Genomic DNA, 12,141 nt, shown 5'->3' with positions numbered 1-12,141 from the left:
AGGTTTTTACCATTTTTGAAGTGTGTTTTTGTAAATAGCTAGTTTACAACGTTCTCAAATTAATTTTGATGGAACATGAATGCAAAGGGAAGACACACCTGTTGTTCCCTCCAGATACCCAGGTATTCACTGCAGGGTAAAACCTGTCAAAGCACCTGGGTGACAAATATATTTAGCTTTTATAGCACCAATATATGTGTTGCCAAATATATCGCTGAAATACATCATTTAGCAAACCAGAAAGGTTTTACCAGAGCCAGCTGTGTCACCGTTTACAAGGTAAGTCTGTTGGCTACTTAGCTTGCTAGTTTCAGATGGAAATGTCATGCCTCTTTAAGATATAGTTCTGCACACTCTTAATACTCATTAAAAAGACTATTGTTTTATTTATACAAAAATCCCAATTTCTTTTTAATCACGTCTTACATTTTGTTATGGGCATTTTGAGCAAATTTGGACAAACCCTTTTAAATCAGTCTTTACAATCTGAGCCCACAGGAAAAGGTCTAAACCCATCCACACTGTGATACACAAGACATGACATTGTATGTATAATGCCATTGTCTGACAAACACTACAGTTCATGCCATTCATTGTCATTATCATTGTCTTGTCTGTTCCCTACAGGAATGAAGGTCTCACCACAAGGAACAAACTCTTAATGTATTACAAAAATGAGTGGTAATCTTTATTCTTAAAACAACTTAACATGCCGGTAATGAAACCACAAACTATTTCCACGTAATGTTTCCTAGTTACAAAAAGGCATTTTGTGACTGAATGCAGTATGCAGTATGACCAGGTACATGTGGTCAGTCCTCTTTCAGTTTGGCAAGCTCCCAGCGTCCACCCCCGCAGAGGCGCAGCATTAGGTCATGGTACTGCCCAGACGAGGAATAAAAAGAAGAAAAGAGCGGGTCAAACTTTCAATCAGGATGAATTCAGAGAAAGAGGAGTGGGGGATGGGGTGGGGAGGGTGGTTGGGGGCTAACAGTGCTACAAATATATCCTTTTATGTCAAGTTCCTCAGATGGCTGGGTCAAACTGGGCCAACCCCGTTTCCATCATGTGAGGACCCATCTGATAAGGTCACTCCAGACTGAAAGCCCCAGATTGCATCGACAGCGACATTGTGTGTGAGAAGCCGGTAGGCTTCAAGGAATTTGTACAGAAACTACGGTTTTTAGAATTTGCTGCAGAATATAAAAAGTACCACAAATACACGCTTATTGTACTGCCAAAATCCCCCAGCAGAGAAGAACCATGCTTCTGGTAGTTTCCGGTGGGGGTAGAGGGTATGGTGGAGGGGATTTGTGCTACAACTTCAGAGAGGGGACAGATGAAGATGAAGAAGAAGAAGAGGGGGACAGATGAAGAGGAAGAAGAAGAAGAAGAGGAAGAAGGGTTGGACAGATGAAGAGGAAGAAGAGGAAGACAGATGAAGAGGAAGAGGGGGACAGATGAAGAGGAAGAAGAGAGGGACAGATGAAGAGGGGGACAGATGAAGAGGAAGAAGAGAGGGACAGATGAAGAGGAAGAGGGGGACAGATGAAGAGGAAGAGGGGGACAGATGAAGAGGAAGAAGAGAGGGACAGATGAAGAGGAAGAGGAAGACAGATGAAGAGGAAGAGCGGGACAGATGAAGAGGGGGACGGATGAAGAGGAAGAAGAGAGGGACAGATGAAGAGGAAGAGGGGGACAGATGAAGAGGAAGAGCGGGACAGATGAAGAGGGGGACGGATGAAGAGGAAGAAGAGAGGGACAGATGAAGAGGGGGACAGATGAAGAGGAAGAGGAAGACAGATGAAGAGGAAGAGCGGGACAGATGAAGAAGAAGAGGGGGACAGATGAAGAGGAAGAGGAAGACAGATGAAGAGGAAGAGGGGGACAGATGAAGAGGAAGAGGAAGACAGATGAAGAGGAAGAGGTGGACAGATGAATGTGAGCATTAAATCAGAGAGTGAATGAGAGGTGCTCCGGTGAGTGTATGAGCCCTGGTACCTTTTCTAGACTCCTCCGATGGCCGAGGCTGATCAGAGTCATGCCCAGCTGTTTACAGATGCGGTACAACTGGTCCTCGGCCTCCTCGGTCAACGCGCTGGTCGCCTCGTCCAACACTGACAAGAACACAACAGTTTCACACGGGACGATACCACTGAACACACACTGCCCGCTGACACGACACTGACTTCATTTAAGAAGCTATTTACATTGGTGTTATATTGTGCATTTCGCGTGTTGAGTAAGGCGTGACGGGCAAATCACGCAGACCGTTTCTAGCTCCTTTTTTCATCAGTTGCACATCAGCAGCTCATGAGAGTAAATAGTGAGATCCGCACGATAAAACACCACCCAGTGAACGGACACACAGCCGCGGGCCACTGAGACGAACCTGCATACTTGGGCTGCAGATAGAAGAGCCGTGCAAAGCACAGCCTCTGCATCTCCCCTGGCGACAGAGCATCGTACCTGTGTGGAGATTAGAGGAGAGGAACAGAGCATCGTACCTGTGTGGAGATTAGAGGAGAGGAACAGAGCATCGTACCTGTGTGGAGATTAGAGGAGAGGAACAGAGCATCGTACCTGTGTGGAGATTGAAGGAGAGGAACAACACTATCCAGAGGCTTCCCCCCGCGTGAGAGAACAGGGTACAGTATGTGCTGGAAGCCGTGGCAGTGGATGGCAATTACCGGTACTTTAACGACTGGTCCACAATAATAATAATAATAATAATAATAATAATACATCACATTTATATAGTGCTATTCAAAGATGCTTTACATATTCAAAATGATGTTGATTCCAACTCATTCTTTTCTTTCCTCTCAGTCTTTCTTTCCATCTTTCTTGATGGCTGAGTTATTCTCCCTCCAAAAGCTGACCTTTTAAGCATTGTAGGCAGATACAATTTTTATTTGGGGGGGGGGGGGGGTTCTCTTACCAGTTCCACTCCACTCTTTCATCCAGCCCACCCGTTCGCTTCAGGAGACTGGACTGAAAGAGAAGTGCAGAGGCTCACAGTGAAGTAATCTCCCTTCTCCCTCGCAGATGAGAATAGGGGGAATTTAATTTAATGAAACTGCACCTTCTAGAAATGTTAGCCAAGGGCAATTAAGGGAGCTCATCATGGCAAGAACTTCATTTAGAAGTTCATTACTCAGTCTTAAAGAGAGACCAACGGACTCCATTAATATAATTAAGGTTACTGGTTCCTTACTACTCCAGCCAGCTCAAGGTATTGTGTGATTCTTTCATCATCTATGGCTTCTGTGAAAAAAAATGGGAGGCACCAAAAGAACTAAATGAATACAATGTAAATAATACAATTTTAAATTAATAAAAACATGTAGTATATAGCAAAGAAATATCTTGTGGATTCAGTAAATTGAGTTGTATTAATGGCACTACTGTGACGGTGCTTTTAACAAATAAACTAAAAAATAACCATGAACATTTTGGTTTGCTCAATATAATTCACTTTATTTGTATTGTTACTGAGCCATAATTAATCAAACCCAGCAATACCTTTAACTGGATAAATGTCCTTCAGGGGGTAAATGACCTGTTGAGGGGCAAAATAAGAGTGATAGCGTCAGAGAATAATCAGTAATCCTTGAACGCTAAACATCAGCATCTGAGCCCACCTGCTCTCTCAAGGTCCCGTCTGTCAGATAGGGCTTCTGGGGGAGGAAGAGGAGTCCCCTCGGCCCAAAACACGTCCTCATCTCCACAGAGCCTGAAAGCATTCAGCCCAGAGAGACAAACAGCAGGAGAAATTCCCCACATACCCCAAACAGAACATATTTAAGATAAATAAAAAACAAACCCTAAGCAACCAGAACATTCCATTTCTAGCCTGATTTCAACATACCATTTCACTTATACCAACCAAATGTATTCCTAGAGGGAACGGTAAGCCTCTAGCTGACGCAGCAAAAGCTATTTGCTATTTAGCGCCAGAGGTGATCCACCTCCGATGATGCACACCTCTCCCTGACCATGGTACTCTCCGCATCTGTGCTGCTGGGTTTGGGCAGCCGAATGGCTTCTGTTAACCCCCACCTCATTCCCATAAACTGTACCGAATTTATATCGCTAACCTGCACTTTTGTTCTGTTCTGTTCTGTTTTGTTCTTTGTATATATTGAAATGCGCTGTTTTGTGGAGCTTGTACACGTTGAGATGATGTATGTTTCATTTTCTCCGGTGTGCTTTGATGCCTGTACATGTGGATGTTTGCACCGTTCACTCGACTTGCAGCATTTTTTTTATGCCTCTTTTTAATCCATCCTTTTCCTTTCTAGCAAAGTCCTTCTTCTCCTGCTACCTGCAGCGGTGCTCACCGCTAGTTGGCTCCCAGAGTCTGTTGAGGACCCGGAGCAAGGAGCTCTTCCCAGTGCCCGTGTTGCCCACCACCAGCAGGTGGGATCCTTGGCACAGCCGCAGGCTGAGGTCCTCCACCAGCAGCTCCTCTGAGAAGGGAGACTTGTAGCTCAGCTTGTCCAGGACGAAGGCCGTGTCTGTGGGTACGTCTCGGAGCACACGCTCCCTGCTGGTGAAGAGGAGGATGGTATTGGAGGTTTAGGTCACGGTATTGACACAGTTTTATTGTTCAAGAAATGAGTGTGCAAAGTCCACATGACTGAGCAAGTGTTTGCTTTTCAGACTTTCATCATGTGCTCAGGACAAGGCAAACATACCAGCAAGACAGATTATATTTATGTGGAGGAAGAAAGAAGGATTTCTTAGCCTGAGTAGTGCAGTAGTTGGCTTTGATATACAGTATGTGTCATGGCGTACCCGTCAAAGTCGTACGTCTCCCCCGACACAGGGTCGTAATCACATTGCTTCCTGCCGATCTCATCCATCTCCTCCCTCAGCTCTCCAATTCTGTGGTCACACATAAGAGTACACTGAGCTTCGTGCTAAAGGCTAACAAGAAGCCTTCTTCGCACTGTGTAATAGTATGAGGCCTATTACCTGTGAGTGTAGCCAGCTACGTCAGAGAGTGTGGTCGACAGATCTATTAGCTGCGTGAAGCAATTAATCAAATAGATACAGACAAAGGCATTCTGGGGAAAGAGTTTGAGATAGCAAGAGAAAAGAGAGAGAGAGAGAGAGAGAGAGAGAGAGAACACATGTGACTCATTTTCTTTCATCAAAAACATATTTCTCTGTAAAATTGAGAAGACTTCCTAGTGAGGAATTTAATACGGCCAAGAGTGAGTGTGTGAGTGTGATTCATACCTACCCTGCTCACGAGAGCACTGAGGTCACCAGGAGTGAGTCCATCGTACGCTCCGGCAAAGATGGGGATGGCGATGACTATGTAGCTGAGGATGCTGCCCAGGTAGTCAAAGGTGTTCACTCCGACTGTGAGAGGTGGAGAGAGCGGAGGCACAGGTGTGGATGTGGGGCTCTGGGTTAGGAGCGCCTATGAGGCCTGGATTAACAGACCCCAACGCTTCATATCAAACCCACAAGACTGGATTAACAGACTCCAACGCTTCATATCAAACCCACAAACCTGGATTAACAGACCCCAACGCTTCATATCAAACCCACAAACCTGGATTAACAGACCCCAACGCTTCATATCAAACCCACAAGACTGGATTAACAGACCCCAACGCTTCATATCAAACCCACAAGACTGGATTAACAGACCCCAACGCTTCATATCAAACCCACAAGACTGGATTAACAGACCCCAACGCTTCATATCAAACCCACAAGAAAAGCACAATAAAGTCCATATTCTGCAGAAACACTGTGACTGTTGACCAAGATCCACAAATGGCTCCAGGGAAGCACAACTTTCTTTTGCAAACCACACAAGAATAGGTTATATTGCTATCAGAGGGTCTTAACATGGTATTGCTTCTGAGCCCTCGCCGTTGACTTCACTATGAAAGCTTCTTTGGCTCTCTTCTTGAGCAGATGCAGCCCAAATAAGTGACTGGAAAATTATACCTACAATCACAGACAAAACTAATTGCAGAGAGGACAGTTCTATTCCATGACAAAAGGTTAAAAGCCGTACTGTAGAGCCAAAGTTCCTTGTTCATGAGACTCGTCTGGGTCTGCAGAAGGGCCTGAAGTCTGCCGGCAGTTCTCATGTGCTCCACCTTCCCGGCCCTAAAGTCACAAAATACACGTCACTCAAAACCAACTGAATACAGAAGCGTACAGTAATAATCTCCCTATGTGAACTCTCCCTTGTACGTCGCTTTGGACAAAAGCGTCTGCTAAATGACTAGATGTAAATGGCAATGTAACTGACTGCACAGTATACTGACCTGTAGAAGGCTACAGACTATAGAGGTGTACAATAATCATCTCCCCATTTGAACTGTCTGCACAGTATACTGACCTGTAGAAGACTACAGACTATAGAGGTGTACAATAATCATCTCCCCATTTGAACTCTCCCTTGTACGTCGCTTTGGACAAAAGGCGTCTGCTAAATGACTAGATGTAAATGTAAATGTAACTGACTGCACAGTATACTCACCTGTAGAAGGCTACAGACTCAGCGTTTACCCGAATCTGCATGTGTTTGAACCTGGAAAGAGATTTACACAGATATTTAGTTTTGATCTCTTTTTTTGTTCAATATGGACAGTAAATGGTTAACATATAGGGCATTACAAATGTACACAAGTTGTGCATGGCAAAAAACAAACACATGCACTTTACACATTCCTTGGTATGTTGTCCCAGCCCTTTGTCACTTAAAGAAAATAAATACATTTCCCAGATTTCAAAATGGGACCACCATGCAATCTCCTCTGATACCTGATTGAGTTAGCTGGGTTACCATCTAAGTGTCAGATGCAATTTTTTTTTTAAATCGAATAAGAAATCCTGAGTAGAAATGACTGAATTTCCCATAAAATCTTGTAAGTTGTAAAGAAATGAATTCACTAGATGAACTACCAATTTGCATAAACCAAAATGCTACTAAGGTTAATGGAAACAGGTTTAATCAATTCATCGTTTCCATTACAGTTGCCACGACAACTTCAAGTTTTGAACCCACAGCTCCTCCCTTGATTAAGAGACAGTGGATGTCAACGCCCACAGACCTGCACTTCTTTTAGCCACATTTTCCTGAATGCGCTTAAAATATGCAAATGAGTTGTATGGCAACCCAGCTGCCGATTAATTTTATTTAATGATAGGTTTGAATAATTAAATAATAATAATAAATAATTAAATTCCAGTTTCCATCCCACATAATGTGCAACAGATAGAAACCATCCTTTTACATTAGGGATAGCAGGGCTCTTGCAAATGAATTTGATTCTGATGCAAAGGGTTTTTGATACCGATTTCATTTGATGCGAAGGGTCTTGATACCGATTTAATTTCATGCAAAGGGTCTTGATACCGATTTAATTTGAAGCAAGGGCAACTTCAATGAGCGGGCTCTGAATGGATATGCTGAAACGTGTGTGTGTTGAGATCTCAAGACTCATAAAGCTGTTTGTTCATCTTACCTGAAGTCCCCCTCTAACTTCTCCTGTTCGACCAGCGTAGAGACAATGGGCCCCATCAGGACCTTGTTGACTATGGTCCCCACGACAAAGTAGCCGAAGATGCTGCCCAGACCAATCCAGCCCGTGCTGTGACAAGTAGGAAGAGGGCAGGAAGCACTGGTCAAGGAGCAGCAGCAGATCCAATTCAATTCAATTCCATTTTATTTACATAGCGCTCAAGGCGCTTTACAGAGCCCAGTGCCTGGACTACCATTATTAAATGATAGAGAGAATACCATTGTTAAATGATAGAGAGACTACCATTGTTAAATGACAGAGAGACACGGTCTCTCTTAGTAAGAGACACGGCCTCTCTTAGGTGGTCGCTCAATGCGGGCAGGTCTCTCACCTGATGTAGCACTGGTATGTGTAGTACGCCAGGGTGAAGGGGGATATGAGCACTCGGCTGGCCATGGTGCTCATCTGCTTGCACAGACGTTCAGCATCCTGGCTGATCCGCTGGTCCCTGCACAGTTTTTACAGCGGGCATTTAGTGCAGGTATACACCGACAGAACTGGCATTTAGTGCAGGTATACACTGACAGAGCTGGCATTTAGTGCAAGTATACACAAATGGAGCTGGCATTTAGTGCAGGTATACACTGACAGAACTAGCATTTAGTGCAAGTATACACTGATGGAGCTGGCATTTAGTGCAGGTATACACTGACGGAACTAGCATTTAGTGCAGGTATACACTGACGGAACTAGCATTTAGTGCAGGTATACACTGACAGAGCTGGCATTTAGTGCAAGTATACACTGACGGAACTAGCATTTAGTGCAGGTATACACTGACGGAACTAGCATTTAGTGCAAGTATACACTGATGGAGCTGGCATTTAGTGCAAGTATACACTGACAGAGCTGGCCAGCATTTCTTCAGGTGACAATGTATTTTGTTTCAATGAACAATCTTTAAGGGTAAGGCACATTTTCATGACTATACATTTCCCATTCAAATCCATTTTAGCTTCAATTTGGCAGGCAATCCAAAAACAGCAATTATGTAAAAAGTACAATATCAGCCTGGGGCTGTAGAACCTACAATTTCTGGCTTTATCATTCAATAGTAACTGAAACACGTCAGATTCGGCACTTAATCATGTGTGTGTGTGTGTGTGTGTGTGTGTGTGTGTGTGTGTTTTCATTCATTAATATATTTACGGGTTATCAACATCCTCTCTCAGCACGTTGAGAGTGTAGTAGACCCGTCCATGGAAATATTCCTTGTGAAGGCACTCAGTTAATGACCTTCTCCAGTTTACATACAACAGACTACAAATGTACTGGTCCAGACTCTTCAACTGCATAAAGAAAGGAAACATATCCATTAACACGACCTTTGAACTGTGGAGGTCAAACATATCCATTAACACTACATTCGAACTGTGGAGGTCATCCACAAACACAGGAAAGGGTTGTTATTAATTGTTATTGTCCAATTAGGAGACAGTTTGGTTTCACCATGGAAAACCAATTAAATACATTTCACGATAAGCAAACAACAGATAGACATTAAAATAGTTCCATTACTATTTTGCCAACAGTATAAGAATGAACGTACTGATGAGTTAATCAGGATCAGCACAACGGCGAACCCAGCCAGTGATTTAAATGTCTCAAAGTTCTTTTTGGATAGAACATTGTAGAACTGACTGGGGATGACGCCCACTTGGTAAATGACTAGCTGTTCTGAAACACAGAGAGAGTTTATAATGTTATACTTTCAAGTCTACACAGTCGACACAGTCTACACAGTCAACACAGTCAATTTGAAGAACATCACGATTGCAACAAATAAAGGTCCTTCTCAGCTTTTGGTTTTAAGAGAATTTTCGGGTAGCTTTACCCTTCAAGCTACGTTCATTTCAGGAAACCTTCTTTAGATTTCAGTTCGGCTGAGGATGCAAGTAATGAATAAACCCTTGTGAGCACTTCACAGGGGTTGTCCCGTGGGCATCTTCCTTTGTCTGCTTTTCATTGAGTTTGGCCCAGGACATCTACAGAATGCTCAATCCTAACCCCTTGTTCCTTCAAGTAGACTGTATCTGTAGGGCTTGTGGCTGTGACTTGCATTGGTTGTCATGATTGACACTCTTTTGGACTCAAACCTATGACTCTGAGGATCATGTGTAGTAGTAAGCTAGTCACCTTTAAGTCAACTAATAAAGTCAAAAATGTTTTCACCCTCAGAGTACAACACCATGTCTGGTCTCATAGTGGTCACCGCAATCCGCTGTGGGACTGTGGGAGTTTCCAGTTGTTCTCTGATCCTCCCATCCAAAGGAAATGGAGCTGTTTGCGTCATTAAGCAGCATCGTTAACCGTTGCTCTCAAACAAACTCGGCAAAGACTCTCTGACCTGATAAAGTCTCCTAGTATAGCTAGCGACACTTGTGTAAAACGTCATAAAACAAAACTTGTGATCAAATCTAACCAAAATGTGACACCTTCTCACTGAGCTACACGCCAAGAAAACACTGAGCTGAGGTTTAGTGCGGCAGAACCAGGATAGTAATCTGGGTCCAGTGAACCATTACCTCACCACCCCTACATGCAATCATACTATACTACCTAAATATGGTCAGTAAAGGAAGAGACTATGCTACTCTCATAAATTCCCATCTCATAGAAGTTCTTTTGATGAATTCAAACATCAAGATCAGGCCGAAATGTACAGTTTATTAATACAAAGAGAAGCATCTGGCCTAAATGCAAACAGAATACACACACTTAAAAAAAAAAAATCTGATTCATAGGCTTACTTAAAAAAAAGTTTGATTGTTAACACTCTGGTACTGATTAACATCTCTCTCACTACACCCATGCAACCAATCAGTGAAAGTCAGGTTCAACATCCATTCACTTCCATGGCAGTGCTCAGGTGACCTGCACTCTATAACTTAAACCTGCGACCTCAGCAGTGGAAGTGTGGGCTATAGTGTGCTGCCGGGCGCCTTCCTGGCGTGCCAGGGGTGCAGATCACAAGGGTGGGTATGATAAATGCAAGAGCTGTGTAGAGCAAAGCACTCCCTTTATCCGTAGGAGGACTGTCACTGAGACTTGATGACCGTAGCTTACTACTACCCACGATCCTCAGAGGTTTGAGGCCAGAGGCTGTCAATCATGACAACCAATGCAAGTCACAGTCACAAGCCCATCAGATACAGTCTACTTGAAGGAACATTTGTTTTAATCAAAATATCCTACTGCGTTCCATTAATGATAATGATTTATGTATTCTGTGGTGAATTCAGAATTCTTTCATATATTGGATGAAACTGAGCTTGTGTTTAATCACACTGTATAGTCTACTTTCAGTTTCGGAGATAGTGAACTCTTCAGTTAGGGACTTCTTGTAACAAGACTGATTTGTATAGTGGAGAATGAGGAAGAGATTTTAGAGGAAGGGATTTAGTGACATGGAGCAAGCCTGTCGCAGATCTAGATGACAAAATGATTGTACAATCACTAGAAAAAAAGGCAAGATTTCATGTGTGTCTGTGTTCAAGTCTGAACCTCACCTACCTAAAAGGGTCACACCAAGCAGAGTGGCAAACATGAGCACATTCTGACTGGACCAACATGGGAAAAGGATCCTTTGGATGCTGCAAAATCTCTTAAGAAACGTCAGGTCCAACTTAGGTCTAATAACGAAGAAAAGGCTACATGAGAATTCAAGACAATGTTTCATACACACAAACAGTTTATGTAGTAACGCTAGAAAACATATGGAAATAGGCCAAGGCTATGAGTGCACATCACTTTAACAACATGAAGCCTAAACAGCAACATCATGTTGGCTGTAGTTAGGTACACGATAGCGATACAAAGACAATCTCCAGAGATGTGTAATATATTAACGTTGATGAAGAAACTACCTGTAGTCTAATTGAATACAGTGGTACGATTAAACAGGTTCAACGAGAGCAAATGTTCTGCCTTACCTCTTCGGGTTTTTGGAACGGCCGTGCCCACCTGGAGACATGTTAGTGTAACCAAGAAAGTAACAATGCCAGACAAAATAAAAATGCTTACGACGCTGAAACGTGATCCGTGTGTTGACAATAACCAGAAGGTGCGATGTGGAAATGTCTTGGGTCTAAAGTTTGTATATTCATGTGACAGTTCAGTGACATCCATAAAAAAATGAACTTAACAGTCATTACTTGCTTATGGAGTAGTGAGTCGAAGCAACGGATGTCACTTCTGGGACATAATGCAGCCAAACAATTTTGCTGTTGTTATACCGGTTGGCGTGCAACAAAAGCCAGCTTTCATTTTGGTCTCTTCGCATAAATAGTTACACACTACCAACTGTATGGGCAACACAGTTTGAAGATTTCTTCTTCTTTAATGAAATCCCACCTGACGGAAAGAATATCGCGCCTCCTACTGGCTGTTCGCTAAAATGTATAGCAATACTTTTCAGCAAAATGTTGTCTTCCCAGGATTTTTCTCAACAAATTACATACAAATGATGCACCTTACTAAATATCATTTTGAGATCGCAAAGTCTTAAATTCCTCCTAATTTTTTAAGGTCTTTAAAGCCAGTTACTAACCACCGGAAAAGGACTCTTAACTCAAGATGTTTT

The 12,141-nt window shown here is 43.0% G+C and overlaps 1 protein-coding gene across 6 annotated transcripts; it reads right to left on the bottom strand.

Moving 5' to 3' along the window:
- Positions 1-362: 362 nt before the first annotated feature.
- Positions 363-11,902, bottom strand: abcd4 (ATP-binding cassette, sub-family D (ALD), member 4). 6 transcript variants are annotated; one of them, XM_042703724.1, is made up of 20 exons: positions 11,714-11,902; positions 11,492-11,522; positions 11,073-11,191; positions 9,109-9,236; positions 8,709-8,848; positions 7,891-8,007; positions 7,503-7,628; positions 6,515-6,565; positions 6,044-6,138; positions 5,252-5,373; positions 4,981-5,072; positions 4,801-4,890; positions 4,344-4,552; positions 3,645-3,736; positions 3,526-3,562; positions 3,218-3,267; positions 2,942-2,994; positions 2,393-2,469; positions 2,002-2,117; positions 363-881 (listed from the first exon to the last, which is right to left on the bottom strand). In XM_042703724.1, exons 3-20 carry the CDS (start codon positions 11,104-11,106, stop codon positions 813-815), a joined length of 1,698 nt encoding a protein of 565 aa, XP_042559658.1. In that variant the 5' UTR covers positions 11,107-11,191; positions 11,492-11,522; positions 11,714-11,902; the 3' UTR covers positions 363-812. The 6 variants fall into 6 exon arrangements, 5 of the variants coding, with proteins under 5 accessions (XP_042559658.1, XP_031418987.1, XP_031418986.1 ...); XM_031563127.1 differs by having other exon boundaries at positions 11,492-11,902; XM_031563126.2 differs by lacking the exons at positions 11,492-11,522; positions 11,714-11,902 and having other exon boundaries at positions 4,344-4,549; positions 11,073-11,480.
- Between the last annotated feature and the right edge of the window lie 239 nt (positions 11,903-12,141).

This window comes from Clupea harengus, chromosome 25, assembly GCF_900700415.2.
Source record: "Clupea harengus chromosome 25, Ch_v2.0.2, whole genome shotgun sequence".
Classification (NCBI taxonomy): Eukaryota; Metazoa; Chordata; class Actinopteri; order Clupeiformes; family Clupeidae; genus Clupea; species Clupea harengus.
This window is presented reverse-complemented; position numbering and strand designations above follow the sequence as displayed.